Source organism: Bemisia tabaci, chromosome 8 (genome assembly GCF_918797505.1).
Source record: "Bemisia tabaci chromosome 8, PGI_BMITA_v3".
NCBI lineage: Eukaryota > Metazoa > Arthropoda > Insecta > Hemiptera > Aleyrodidae > Bemisia > Bemisia tabaci.
The window spans coordinates 27,153,974-27,169,816 of NC_092800.1; the positions used below are offsets into that span (position 1 = coordinate 27,153,974).

General features: G+C 38.5%; 1 protein-coding gene across 1 annotated transcript in view; it reads left to right on the forward strand.

Moving 5' to 3' along the window:
- LOC109033969 (prolactin-releasing peptide receptor) overlaps positions 1 to 15,843 on the forward strand; it is a 186,903-nt gene that overhangs the window by 19,349 nt on the left and 151,711 nt on the right. Inside the window, exons 2-3 of the mRNA XM_072303774.1 lie at positions 4,293 to 4,472; positions 12,649 to 12,743. Coding sequence (XP_072159875.1) covers positions 4,293 to 4,472; positions 12,649 to 12,743 — 275 coding nt within the window. The remainder of the gene's footprint in view (positions 1 to 4,292; positions 4,473 to 12,648; positions 12,744 to 15,843) is intronic.

The window sequence follows — 15,843 nt, forward strand, 5'->3', positions numbered from 1 at the left end:
AATTCATGTTATATGGCAAGAAATCCGACAACGTCCAAAAGTTCGTACGCACGGCAGCAGGGTATACGAATTTCGCTGAGTGGCCCATGACCCTGTTCTTTCCTTCACGGGTATCGTATATTTCACCGCGGCCCGTCGAGAGGGGTGGGAAAAATGGCAACGATACTTTAATGAGGTCTTTTTAACCTAACCCATATATCAACCCCTCGCCTGTAAGTAGCCCTCGCCATTTCCAGGCTGTTTTGTTTCGAGAATTGCCGACTGGCAGAGGAATGCCCATGCTCTTTGGAAATGGATCCGTGCTTTAACGCCAGCCGATAAATTGCCCGACTAATAGTTTGAAGGGTCATTGCGCCGAGAAAAAAACTTCGGTTTGCATGGAGCACTAAGGTTTTCAGTCTGGGTGACCGAGGATTTTAGCAGTATGGATCTGACTAGTGACACTTGCAAGTTGGCAACACCATTTTTCCTCTATTTAAATCCATTAAAAATATCGATTTAGATGAAGCAAGCTGCCTCACCAAGAATCTATTGTTTTACATACATTTAAACGCAGTAGGAACAGTGTTGCCCGCTTACAAAAATCTCCATTGAGTCGACCTTAATTCATATAACTGAAGTTTTCGATAAGCATTACGAAAACTCATAATTTTGACTGAAAACTTTGGTCGTCTTGGTTATAGGACATTTCGTCAACGATTTTTTGTCCGCGCACCTGTTTTTTCCAGTAATTTACGTCCACTCGTTTTTTCGGCACGGGAGTTTTGGTCCACGTGCCAGTTGAGACCCAAAGTTAATTGGCCCACATGTAAATACAAACGACGATTGCTCACGACGTTCTTGGATGAAAATATATAATGTCTTGGAAGAATGAGGGTTTGCTTGTTTTTTTGTTTTGTCTGTTTGGTCCAACGGAGAATAAAATATGTATAGTTGAGAGTTATGGTAAAGATGGGGGAGCGTCATTTCCATGAGACAAAATTCACTAAAACTCTCTACACCTCTTTGGTGTAACATGACTTACTTATCTTTCAAGAAATTCCTACCTTGTTATACTTGAACCGGATAAACCTCTATATTTGCCTCGGCTAAAGGCTCTTAGATTTTTCCTTTGTACGAAAAGTATCTTGATTTATTTTGCGAGGAAAGATCTGTACTTTTAAAGGATGCCTGTCATTTTTAATAAGTTCAATTTTGTATAATACTGTGCAACACCTCTGTTTAGAAATAGTTGCTTCGGGCGCCGCCGCACGGCGGGCGGGCGGCCAGCGCGTAACGCACATTGGCGCCTACAAACCTAAGTGGATACTTCAAGCATTGCGTGAAGTATCCACTTAGGTTTGTAGGCGCCAGTGAGCCTCTCGCGCTGGCAGCATGCCGCTCAGCTCTGTTCGGCTTTAATATTTATACTCGCATAGTCAGCGTTTTTTAACTCATGATTTTGAAATGTTAGCACACTCTGCATTGATTATTCTCGTTTAAATTGATGGGGGAAAAATATGTATCAATTTATCAAAGGAGAATAATAATAATATAATGTGTGTTTTTTAAATATTGGTGGTTTCGCGTCAAATTTAATGATTTCCAAAGCACTTTCATTTTTTCTTTTACATTTTGTGCTTTTATTGTGCTGCTTCTCAATGAGCGTTGTGAGTATAGGATAGTTCTATGTAGGAAGAGCATCTTTTTGTCAGTGCCGCCTTCTGAATCAATTTTAGGTTTTTCGTGGAGCTTTTCAGGATCAATATAAACAAACCGGACCAAGTTTTATGATGACGAATACATCCGTTAGCTCAATTTATGCCCACCTTTCACCAGTGGACATTCTGCACCCCTTCATTGTGCACTGCTGCACCGGCGCACAATAGATCGAACCAATAGGAGAAGTCGGACAAAATTTGGCAACTTTAAACGCTTATAACTTCCGTTTATCTAAAACTTTGAGCTTCTGAAAGTGGTCTTATTGGTTCTCCCGTGAAATTTTCTACTCAAAACACCCCTTAAAGTTAAAATTATGACAAAATAAACATCAAAATTTGCAGTTTTGGTAAAAAATTACATGTTCCACCCCTATAATTGACTCGATCCACTGTGCGGCGTGCCCCGTGGCATCCTCAGTGTGTTCACATGTTCGCCCTCGCTGTGCGTGAATAGGCAAGTTCTCGACTTTGGAGTACGTTGATTTGTATCCTGTCCCACCGCACTTTACATATTGACGGTGAAACTGCCAGATCACGTATCTCGTCGATCTTGAGGGAAATATGAACATTTCTTTAACTTTTAAGGTAGAGGGACTCGACGTATCAGTGGACCGCTGTAATGACAGTGTTTGGCTGTGTCTGAAGAACTGTGCTGACTGTAGCAATGGTTCGCATCCCAAATTCGGAAGGCACACGGTTTTTTCCCCATAAGTAAAACGTATAAATGAGCAAGGAAAATAAGGTTTTTTAATATTTTTTTAAAATAAATTTTCGAGAATCATTCAACATGGCAGCTGTGAAGGGAAACAAAATCAGCGAAGAAATGTTTTGAAAAGAAAATCATCGGAAAAAAATTAATCTAAAAATAGAAGGTAAGAGAAGACAACGTACACTTGTCATTCCTCCAACGTCGTGATGCTTCAATCATACTATTAAAGAGATGGATCTTTAAACAAAATGTTTAACTTCACGGCTTGAAATTCGTGATTAGGCACATCAATCATTCCGAGACAACGAAAGCTCTTTGCCTTATTGCGAGGACTAATCAAATTAAAACGGAAAGTAAAGAATCGCGGCAAATCAGATTAGATCATCGATGGAAGTTTTGATGAGTTACTTCTTTTTTGAACCCCCTTCCTCTGCTCGCACGAAATACCGAATAGTCTTACTCGAAAAAGAAAAAAACTGACGAGAAGTGTGATGCATAATAGAATTAACCTTGGTGGAATAACCGTCCCGAGCTTGTTTCACGACCATTAATCAATCATTACATCGATGTTACGGAAGTCATTTTCTGGTTCAAGTTTGTCAGGACCTTGAGACTTTCGTTATTTGACCGCAAATGCCATCGGTGATATTTTATTCAAGAAAATAGAGAGGCGAAGTTAGGGGCTCGTCGGACATCAGATGTTATTACTGAGGTCTACATGGTTCTGGCCGAGTAATTTTATGCTGGCTTTTTCCCCTTTTTTATAGTAAAATGCCCTGATCTTGTCGGCCATCGGCAAATTTTTGTCTTTCTTTACTCTATTTCGTTGAACCTAGGAGAAACTATATAGAATCAAGCTGTCCACTGTTATTTTGAAAGTAGCACAGCTGTGTTTTCATTATATTTAGCTGGGTTTTTGATAGGCCTCGAAAATTTAATAACGTTGCACTTTTATTTTTGAATCTGAGAAAAATGACCGTTATAAATTTCCACCGATGGAGAATTCGCATGCACATTTTTTATTGCTTCATCTGGAAGTGCTTAAAGAGCTGATTTAGCAGTATTTTTTATAATTTTTTTCTGTCATGGAAAATAGTATAAAAATAGATTTAAAAGTGAGTAAATGCACCGCCTAGTGACATCATCTGGCGGCATTTTCCATTTAAACACACGTATTTTACCAGATTAGATCATTTTGTCATATCTCATCCAATAATTGTTCAATTCATGAACCAAGGGTATCCTCGTGTTCAGTTCACTCGGTAGTTTCCACTTAAACACGAAATTCATCAAATTTCAGACACCTGCAAATTCTCTATAGCACATTCATCAACGAAAGGAGGTCAGGGTTTGCAAGGCAATATATTACATTACAACATGAAAATGAGTCGTAATTTGTGACTTTTTAAAATACCCAAATCCTCAATTTTAATAATTAAACATTACGCGTATACATACTGCCTCGAGAGTTGGTTGTAATCAATAGAACATCTTAATTTGGGGAAAAGGCTGCAAAAAAAGAACAAAGGATAAACAACACCCGGAACGTTTCAAAATAGTTACAATTTCATTTTCAACCGGCAAATAAATTAAAAATAAAAACGAGCCGTCGCTACGCTGTTATTGCGAGACCGGGTTTTCCGGATTTTGTTTATCCTTTGTTCTTTTTTTATGCAGCCTTTTCCCCAAATTGAGTTGTTCTTTTATTATGTGTATTTTGACTGATTAAGTTGTTTTTCATTCTGTATAGGTGGTAATTAAACTTTTTTGTTGAAATCTAATTTTGAAATTTTTACACTTTTTTGTTTATTAAGATGGATCATTTCCACGTATCATGCAATCGATCGTTGTTTCACTTTCATAATTATCTTCTTTTGTTTCAGGATGTGCCATCGCACGTGACGATGCTGACCCTATTCATGATGGCAGTGGACCGCTATAAATACTTACTGGATCCGAGCAAGGATCGATTACCAGCCTACGTCTTCGCTACAGGCACATGGCTGTCCGGCATCTGTATCGCCTTGCCTTACCCCATTTACACGACCTACATAGACTTTTCGGTAAGTTTCAGATCAGAAATCGCATCGTAAGTTGATGGGCTTGGAGAAAAAAATCTGCTACTCTACACCGAAAAAAGAAATTTGCTGAAGTAACAATTCGGATGTTAAAAATCTGCGCGACAACTCTTGAATGCTGTTATGAATACTCTGGCTGTTAAAGTAACATCCTGGCTACGTCTAATTAACAACCGTATAGCGTTCATATCGACATTCAAGAGTTGTCGCGTAGATTTTTAACATCCGGCATGTTACCCCAGCAACTTATTTCTTTCGGTGAGGAAAAACGCCGTATGAAGATTCGATAGTCCCCAAATTTCCTCTGATAAAACGTTTATTTTTGATGATAGCCCCGAATATTTCTCCTTTAAATTTTCAAGAGCTTTAGGTGAAATTGTGAACAAAATTACCTGAAAAATTGGAAGAAAACTATATTCATAGGTTTACCAAGAGATTCGCTTTATATCATAGGAAATTTGGCAGCGGCTAAAGGTTCATGCTGCGTTTTTCCTTAGCAATGCAGTTTCTACTTACAGTCTAAGAAACCTCATTGTCAGTTGCGGGAAATCTGCTGTCAGCTAAGGATTATTTTACCCATCGTCGCTTGAAGAGTATGATTGAGTCCGGGGGCGATGGAGTTTGCCGAAGTCAAAAAGTATTCATATTCTATTCCGAGCCATTGAAAAATAGAATCATGCGTTCAATCGTGAAACTATGTTTTTCAGAGCATTTCATTACTTAATGTATTTTGATCAAGTTTCTGCTCTTAGTTATTTGCGCTCTTCTTCCTTTTGAATTATTCCAAGCCACCGCTTAATTTTTCTGCGATGAATCAATCTCTCACCCCCTTTTCTCTCCCAAACTATCTCTTTTTGTGGAATTTTCAAGGCATTTTAAAGACAGCTAATATCCATTACCTTCTTAAACATTAAGCCAGGCATAACAATTTTTATGAAGATTTGAAAAGTAAGAAAAAAATGAGAGGGAAATCCCTGAAATCGGTTGAAAAGCTCCGACTAATGGAACATTTCTGAATATATCATTGACTAAGATATTTCAGTAAAAAAGAACGAAAGAAAAAAAACAAAGTGTAAATGACCCTTTCAATTCGAGAACATTTTCCATTAAAACATGCATATATGTAAAAGTCGAGCGTAACATTCAAGATTAGGCCAAATTATATCCAAACAAACTAAGCAGGGATAGGATCCACTTTGGCAATAGAAGTTATCAATTTTGAAGAGCACGGTCTGTCACTCCATGCACAGATATGAATTAGAGTACCACACATAACTTACTATCTGCAGATTGTAATGAAATTACCAATTTCGACAATTCCGGCGCACGATGGATTCATTGATGAGGATAATGACGTCACATTTAATTATACATTTATGAAACGGAGGTTCGGTTGTGGTGCACGTCCTATCAAATCTGTCAGAGCCAGTATACAATGCTTCGTTTCAATGAGCGTATAGCACTTCCACTCGTCGCACAGTGCGGCACCCTTATGGACGATGCGGACAAAAATCGGCAAAAGACACTTAACTTTAAATAATGAAAATAATAGCACCGACATAGGAAAACCCTTTGGCACTATCAAAGTAAAACACTCGAGGAATAAGAAAATGTTATACCTCAGGTGTTTTTGCGTATTTTTCAAGAAAAGTTCATTCGAAGTTGGCAATCTCGAATTAGCCCTGCCTAAACAATGTAAAAGCAACGTGAAACACCCAAACTTTAACTTCAAATATCTCTAATAGTCGCAAAAAGTCGCAAGATCTTCTTCGTAAAATTGAGGTTGGATATCTGAGGATTAAGAAAATGTCAACCACCCAGAGCATTTTGCGTTTCAAGCGAGAAATCTCCAATTGAAATTGACGTCTTTTTCCCGTGTATTTCCCGGGCCAGTGATTCCCGACCTATTTCCTGCCCACTTTCTACCCACATTCGAGGCAGTTTTGAGCGGAAAATTTGAAAATGAACCATCATAGTGAATCAGAAATATCTTTAAGATGACAAATCCCGAAAAAAATATTCAGATGTCGAGTTGTGAATTTTTTATTTTTGTCCGCAGAGGGCCGCACTGTGCGTCGATGGAACTGCATCGCATAATTTCCAGATGAGTTGAGTGGTGTGAATATTTCAGTTCATCATCCATGATCAAAGCGAGAAGCTCAAAATGGGAACGATAGGAATCGATTAAATCGGCAACCTTTGAAACATTGTATAGCTTTGATCAGTTTTATCTGAGCTTATCTCCACCAATTGTTGCGAGTGTTGAGCGTTGCAGCTTAAAGCTGAGAGGCAACTCTCCTATTTGATTAACAATCATGGCCTAAATATGGAAAGTATAGTCGTTTTGCGAATTGCACTGTGTCTGTAGTAGTGATGTAGTTGCTCAAGGGATGCCTTGCATCTATCGATTCATATTGCACTCATTTTGAGCATCTTTTTTGATCGTGGAATCATGGCTTAAGGCCAAAGTAAACATGGAAATGAAATCTGTTTGCTCACCGGAAATAGATCCCAAAATAATCGTTTCTTGTCAAATCGAAGATGCTCAAGGGATACTTTGCATCTATCGATTCATATTGCACTCATTTTGAGCATCTGTTTTGATCGTGGAATCATGGCTCAAGGCATAAAAACGTAAAAATGAAATCTGTCTACTCCCTGGAAATAGATCCAGAAATAATTGTTTCTCGTCAAAATAAAATATTTAAAATGCCTTAAAAATATGTTCACGACGAGAGAAGTGCGTATCACAATCGCGCGGTCCGGCAACAGTGAGAAGGCTTATTTTACTTCTTTGGTTTTTCTCAACTTTGAGAAATAAGAGGCGAAAGCAAAATATCGAAGCACGAAGAAAAATGCAAAATATGTATTTTCATCTTTTGCAATTTGCTCTCAGAATCTTCTGAGCGCAGTATCGCAGCGCCAATTTTCTTGGTAAAAAAAATTAATTTCCTCTTAAAGTTAAATTAAATTATCATCAATGAATGTATTCTCTGCCTGTATGCCAGATATTGCCCAAAAATTTGAAAATTCAGCTTATTTAAATATTATCTCCAGCCATCGCGAATAAGTTATTAGTGTCTCGTATAAAACTGACATTTCTTAATCCTTGTCTTGGGTAGAGAGAAATTACGCTGACTATCTTACAGAAAGTAGACATGGGTAAATCCACGGAACTGAGAAATTTATTTCTTGTGATGCAATTTGACGAGCAGTTGCAGTAGGAAAAGCATTCAATTATTATTAGGGAAAGAATTTTATGGGAACGAAAACTATACCAAGCATTGCACATCGATCAGTAAGTTATGCATTTACCTATTTCAATTATTTATATATTTCAATTACATGAAGGGTCTAAAATTTTTTGTGGCACTATTTTCATGTTGGAGAGCTGATAAAAATGCTGGAAGGAAGAGCTCATGTGTACCTGGTGTAATGTAATTAAATCCGTTACTCTCCAAAAGGCCCAATCGCCATAAAATGAAAAATAATTGAGTTAATAGCGATTCGTTAGAAATCAGAGGAAATTGATTTTTATACTGCAAATTTGACTGTAATCGGGGGATATGTTGAAATTTGTCAGCTCATTCTCACCGAGGTTCAATCGCTGGTTCGTTGTTCTTCTTTTTCGGTTATTTCTGACAGAACCATGATCCATATTTAGGGATCCTTTATATGAATTACGTTACACACTTTTTCGGCATTTTTAACTCTTTCCCCCTCGCAACGCTTATGTGCGGCGTAAGTCCCAATTCTTTAACGCGTACAAGCAAAATGGTGTAACCCCCCCCCCCCCCCCCCCCCAGGAACGTACGCAATTTATGAACGGACCCTTTATCATTTTTCTGATACATTCATGTTTCTAAGCTGTGAGATATTAAAACGGATCAATTAAAACGCAGTTTATCTGTTTTTCTCATATTTCAATTTTTTTAAGTTTAAGTCTTTTTGAGAATGCGGAGATACAGGTTTGCCTTATGGATAAGTTTGGTGCACTGTAGGGGGCTGAAAGGATTAAAATAGGAACAAGGTAATTACACAGTATTTAAATAGCCCTCCGTCTTATACATAACTTGGAAGCACCCTCAAAGGCCGTATTAAAATCGTTTTCTAAACAGCTCCCTGCGCTCCGGAGGAAATCCATAATTTACTTTGTGATCAATAAAAGTTTAATGAGGCTTTTAAATTTTAATGTAGATTCTGAGAAAAAAGATTCTGTTTAAAGATATTTTAATTAAGAATACGCAATAAGGATTTCTTGATAATTGCAACATTTCTTCCGATGTTCCGACTTCCTAAAAATTTGATCTGAAAATAGACAGGAAAATATACTACAACCCTGGTAAAAATTGGCAGTGGAATCTGCGTTCCAAAATACCATAGACCTACAGCCGGCTGTAAGATTTCCAATAGCCTCTATAGCCGGCTATAGAATTTCTTATAGCCTTTTATAGCCGATGGCGATTAAGCAACAGCCAGGCGATAAAGTGTATGCTAAGCGTTACTAATTACGGATGTTAGGACTTAGTGAGTTTTTGGAATACTGCTCTCTTTTTGGGCCGTAGTATCTTGATTTATTTTGCGAGGAAATCTACGTACTTTTGATGGATACCTGTCATTACTAATATATTAGAGCGCCTTCAGTTTCGTATGATATCTGGTGTGAAATAGTTGCTTCAAGCGCCGTGGCACGCTGCGGGCAGGCGGGCAGCCAGCGCGAAACGCGCATTGGCGCCTACAAACCTAAGAGGGATACTTCACGCGTTGCGCAATGCGTGAAGTATCCCTGTTAGGTTTGTAGGCGCCAGTGCGTCGCCGCTCCGCTTTGTGTTAGGCTCTAATATTTAATCTGGCGGAGTCAGCGTTATTCAACTCATGATTTTGAAATTTTTGCACATCCTGTATGGATTATTCTCATTTTAATTGATAGAAAAAATATGTATTAAAGGAAAATATAATGTGTGTTTTGTAAATATTAAGGTGGTTCCGTATTTAACTTAATGATTTCCAAAGCATACGAATTTCCACACAATTTCTTATAGCCTTTTATAATCGATGGCGAAAAAGCAACAACCAGGCGATAAAGTGTAAACCCCGGCGATAAGAACTATAGCCCGGCTGCATAATTTTTTATCGCTTCGTATAGCCCGGCCGTGTGATTTTCTCCGCATTCTACAGCCAGCTATATGATTTTCTGTAGCCTTCTTCAGTCGGCTATAAGAATATTCCGCATTTTGAAACGCAGCTCTTATCGCCAATTTTTACCAGGGAACTGAAATTTGGAGCTGCAGAAAATAGTGGCTTAAGTCCTTGAAAATGGAATTCCCAATTCCTTTGCGTGAATGTGTCCGAAGAGGATTCGTTTTAAACCTGTTGTGTCCACGGAAAAAAATAACTTAGCACTGAGACCTAGTACCTTGGGCAAAAAAACTCCAATAGGCAGTAGTGCAGAGCTCTACAGCTTTAAGGTCCAGCCCCACAGCTTGAAGGTCCAGCCCTATAGGCTGTAGGGTCCAACACCACTGCCTGTAGTTGGCGCTATTATACCTACAGTATTAGGGCTCAGTGCTAAGTTTTTTTTCCCCCGCGTTCCTTACTTGGTTTATTGGGGAAAGAACGAATAAAAGGTAATGCAGCATTGCGTCCATGATATTGCCTGCTCACCGATAGAATGTCCGGCTGCTCATCACGTCCAAGATCTTGGACTCCAGGCTTACTTTAATGAGGAATATTTTTTTTCGGAAAATCAAAGTGAGCATAGCGTCCAAAACTGTAGGATGCAGATATTCTCTGATAATAGACGATCATAGAGTTCAAATATTTATCTTGACAATTTTTGTAAAATAAATACGAAACAAATGTGCTCTCGCAGCAAATTGTTCATTGGTTAGGTTTAGGTTAGGTTAGGTCAGGTTAGGTTAGGTTAGGTTAGGTTAGGTTAGGTTAGGTTAGTTCAAGTTAGATTGTATAAGACAAATACACCATTTTCTATTATGATGAAGAATGGATGGACATTAAAACTTTCCACGATATTGGACTCCATAATCAATCAAGCGAAGAAGTGAAAAGTTTGGCGATGAGCATGGAGTCCAAGATCTTGGACGAGTTAAGCAGGCAAGTGTATCAGGGGTGAGCATGGAGTCTAATATCTTGGACGCAATGCTATACATGGATGACATTCAGCAATAAGGAGCCACTATTTCTGGCCCATTTTAGGAACAACATACATACCATTGGTTTCCTTGCGCAGATTTGTGCTTTTATGGGAGAGCCAAAGATAGTGGTTCCTTATTGCAAAATGTAATCCACATAATCGAATAAAAGAGTCTGAAGTAAAGGAAAGGTGTGAAGGAGAAGATGAGCTGAATGTAGGTGGAAAAAAGGTTCTTGCCGACACATTTTAATTAAACTTAATTACTGACGTCAGTGGTTCGGGGAAGTTTGAGCAATGTCACTCAAGTCGGACGGTAGAATAATAAAATTAATAAAATTCCGGCTGACTGCGTTTGATGATGAACGTAAGCGGGAACGGATTCCGACCTCGTTTTTAATATTTTTAATGCATCAGACAGGAAAAACATATTTACCCAATACGCGCACCATTCTTCCGCCGGGTATCCCTTTTTCCGGCTGGGGACATTTTCCGACCCCCTCTTCCGCTTCCGCCTCGAGCGTCCTTGGTCGATGAACGGAGATCAAGATTGCCTGATTAGCAGCGCAAATGTATTGAGCGTTGCGGCACTTGCGCATGACCACGATTTGTGGTGAACTTTAATTATAACCATAAATAAATGTAATAATTTATTTTTAATTAAAGAAGATATAAAAATACAGAAAACTAAAATTTTAATCTTAACTATACAGCTAATTAATTAAAGGAAAATTTAAAAGCTTAATTAGTTTGTTACATGAATTTTTATCAAAGATTTACTCTGAATTTTAAATTCTAAATTCAATGAGTTGTAATATTATTTCAGTTTTTGAATAATTGATTTTTAATAATTTTTTTTCTATTTTTTTTTTTGGATTAGTAAGTTTATGAAAAAAAACAAGAAGACAAATCCGACATGAATTTGTTGGAAAAGCGGTTGTTTGGGAGTTTTACCATCGGTTTGTAAATATACCTTGAGGCATGACAACGCAGGCAGCAATTTCCAGATGCGAGGAGATAACCGAGTTTTCATAATTTGCGCGATTCCCAGTTGCTCTCTCGGAGCCGGACGTTGAGGGACCTTCGATGACCTCCGATGCCCTTTGATTCCGGTCCATTAGCCGTGAAAAATGAACGTCCCGTCCCGTCCAAGGCATTTTCCCGGTGGTCGAATTTTCTCTGGTGCCCTCAAACGTTCGTCGCATCACACAGAGAGGAAATATTAAAATTATTGATGCCTCTGGCCAACTCTGATGGACCGATGTTGAGATATTTCGTCGTTTCCAACACGGAAGAACTTAACTTCACGTCTCTGTTCATAATTTCTACTCGTAGATTTGATTATAACGAGAAAACTAAAAGTGTTTCTAACTACATCCAAGAATTCGTAAAATTTACACAAAAATTCCACAGTGATGTTCTCGAAAAAAAATTAAACTATATGAGTCAATTTTTGCAAGCTTGGACTGGAATTACGCTTATTCGTCTGTAGAAGACGATTTATAGTGGCTTAGCGCATATTGCTGTGCCTTGGAAAAACGCCGTATGAGCCTCCAGGCGTTGCCAAATTTTCTTTGATAAAACACAAATTCCCTGGTAAACTGCTGAGTATTTTCGATCAATTTTTCAGAGAATTTCGTTTGTATTTTGTTCTAAAGTTCCTGAAAATTTCAAGGAAAAATATTCACAAATTTTCTCCAAAATAAACATGTTATCAAAGGAAATTTGACAACTCTCGCATGTTCTTACAGCGTTCTTTCTTAGCACGGCAGCATAGCTTTTCATGTTTCTATGCTTTATCGTAGCAATGCTGATGGTGACATTAATAACTAGATTTGCACTTAAAACGTGATTTCTTGTTCACAGTCAGAAGGACGAAATGCTTTCACCTTTTTTTGCTATGAGAAAAGATGTGAAAAATGTTTTCTTCAGACCGTTACTTCAAGCTCTGATTATTTGTAAATTTTTTCACCCTATTGTGTAACTAATCTTTTAATTTTTTTTCAACAGCGATATTTCAAAGATCAACTGAACGGTGTCGGGATCTGTGTTCTGAACTTGGCTGACGATAGTCACGACTACATGCGGAGTCTCTTTTTTCTAACGTGAGTTATTTTTACCAAAAAGTTTATTTATAGGCGTAGATACGTTGTTTTGCTAAAAGACCTGACCTTCCTTTTTACCAGGAAAGACGGAGTCTGAGGGGCCTCCCCTGGCAGTGTCTTACAATTTTAATCTAATTAGTCGAATTTTAAGGCTTTTGTGGCCCACATTTTCTATTCTTTCCTGCACAAAAATTACGCCCTTTTTGTGCATTTTCAACTAAAGGTACTTTTGAATTGATGAATTCAATAAATTTTTTCATAACGTGGAAAATTTTTGAAATTTTAACTCTGGACATATTATGAGACTTTCGTGACGAAAACTGCCTATTCGTTTCCGCACAAAAATCACGCTGTTTTGTGCGTTTTCAGCTCAAAATACCATATCGAATCGCCGGATTCAAGAGTTTCATGTTTTCCCCCTCCACCCAGAATTTCAGAAAAGGAGGCGAATGGTATTATTTTCAATTCTAGGAGGGCTTTGCCCCTCCCCCTTTGCTACTACCATGAATTTATCTAAAGTCTGCCACGTCTGTAATTTCAATTTCTTCATTGTTATCCTGTTTTGAGAAAAAAGTGAAAGGGAACGTTGCATTCGAAGAATCAAAATTTACTTTAGGAACAGAGCGGTTATCTTTCGTGTAAAAAATCACCGAAAGATCCTTCAAATCCGTTATATTTTCCCCCTCACATTTTTCAATGCCGCTGAATCTGTCAAAAAATTGGGAATATAAATATCAACCATTAAAGTAATTAAGATCGATTTCAATTACTTGATGTCAAAATCATATTTTTAACGGTGCGACGCACCGTCAAATGATGCATGAATGAATAACTTAAAAACTTACATTGTAAATTCAGACGTAAAAGGTTTTTTTTGCGGATGACAATTCTGAAGAAGCGCACGCTAAGCACTTCTTGAGGGCGATTTAAATCCATTATGCTGGTTCCGAATGTAACGTCAAGTCAAGTTTATGAAAGGCACTGCGTCGTAACCTTTTAAGTCTCCCAGGGATTAAAGCTGTTCGTGTCAGGCGGATTTTTAACACCTGCTTCTCACACTGAGCGTATCCCCCACTTTGCCGCGCCGTAAGATCAACGTCATGCTTGAAATTTGCGTTGTACATTTTTACGACGATAATGAATTTAAAACTGGAAAATGAGCGATAACGGCTCAGTTAGTTATCATTTCTAAGCAAGAGAACTCGCAAACATACAGAGACATCGTAAATTCATTTATTTTCTTAACAAGTCCTCGAGTTTCATTTAAATGCGCCGAAGGAAACTCCAAATTCTCTGCAAGGACTGTCCGGAAAGTTGATAGTGGCCGATGTTTTTGAATCACTCCGGGAGGGAGGGTAAGGAGGATGTGCGAGAGAGCTTGCATATCAATATGAGAGCTAGAATGTCAGACTAGTTGTGAGCGCACTATGGATTTGTCTTCATTTAACAAGGGAGACAAATAGAGCTCCTTTCCTGCACTTGGTACAAGCTGCAGCTCGATTTGCTGCAGGGGTAGTAAATAAGGTGATTCGACGGTTGCCATTTTTTGTGTCAGAGCGACGTGCGATATATACCGCATCAATTCGTTCCATAATTTCAGCTACCTATAATTTTTTTTCGAATTTTGAGATTGCATTTCTGTTGTCATGAGACTAAAGAATTCATGCACCAAATTTGACAAAGAAATTCAACGCAATAAAGGCACGGTTTTTTCAGAGGAAAAATATTGAATTCGAGTGCAGTTTCCATATCAGTATCGAATGCTATATTTTTCCTCTGAAAAAAACCCTGCCTTTATTATGTTGAATTTCTTCGTAAAATTTGGTACATGAATTCTTTGGTCTCGTGACAACAGAGGTGTGATCTCTAAATTCGAAAAAAATTATAAGTAGCTGAAATTATGGATCGAATTGATGCGATATATCGCACGTCGCTCTGACACAAAAAATGGCAACCGTCGAACCACCTTAATACGGTAAGAACAGGCAATTTTCCGAGTATGCAACACGCGTATCTGGGGGGCACCCACGGTTGCATCAAAGCTTAAAAGCATCGTTGACACTTGATACAAGCTGAAGGTACCTCGCTCGATTTAGAGAACGAGCGGGGGGGGAGCGAAGGGAGGGGGGTGAAAAAGACGGAGCGCAAGGAGAGACGTGAGACCGAAGGCCGGGGGTGATTTTTAAAGAGCGAAAGATTGCGCCGGCGACGACGAATGCGCGTTGAGGAACTTTTACTCGGGTCATTTATCACCGGCTCAGGGCTTGATTGATTTGAATTTGTCTCCATTTGCCGCTCCGGCACCGCATCGCGTCCAGTAGGGCGGCGTGCTTTGCGATATATCGATGGATTTGCAATTTAAACCTATGGGGAAGGATCGATTTACAGGGTGTCCCTTCATAATCGATTCTTTACTATAGCTTCGAATGAGGAAATATCGAGAATCGATCATTCGCCACTGATCGCGTCGCCCTTCAGGCTTCAACGTCCAACCTTCGGGGAATGTGTTACATGTTACACGTTACATGCTCGCCGAGTCAGGCATCAGCCCCCGCCGATATTTCATTTATCGATCAAGAACCCCCAGTCACACATAAAATATGCTTTTAATTTAACTTCCATAAATTCTCAGCAGAGACGTTGGTTGGCCTTTGATGCGCCCATCGGTCGCGGAACTGGGTCGCACGCAGTATCCTCAACTACCCCTCCTGTCCCTCTACGGGCAGTTTGATGACCTTGTTTCAGGGTGGCATGAAAGGAAAGCGCGGAAGAAAATGGATTGCTGATTTAACAATTAAATTGTTAGAAAATATGTCCGACACTTTTCAAATGTACATTTTACGATACACTGGAAAAAAACACATTGGATCTAGAGTCCAGACTCTTAAAAACTTAATGTATTATTATAGCTTTATTTAATTTATCACTTTACATATATTCTTCTTTTAATAACTTTGTACCATCTTTACTTATGTTTTTATACTCTTTTCATAATTAGACTGTACGTATAGGCCTTCGTGCCAATTTCTGTTAAAATTTGTTACGATTTGTATATTCACTAATAAATTATATATATATATATATATATATATAAAAAGAC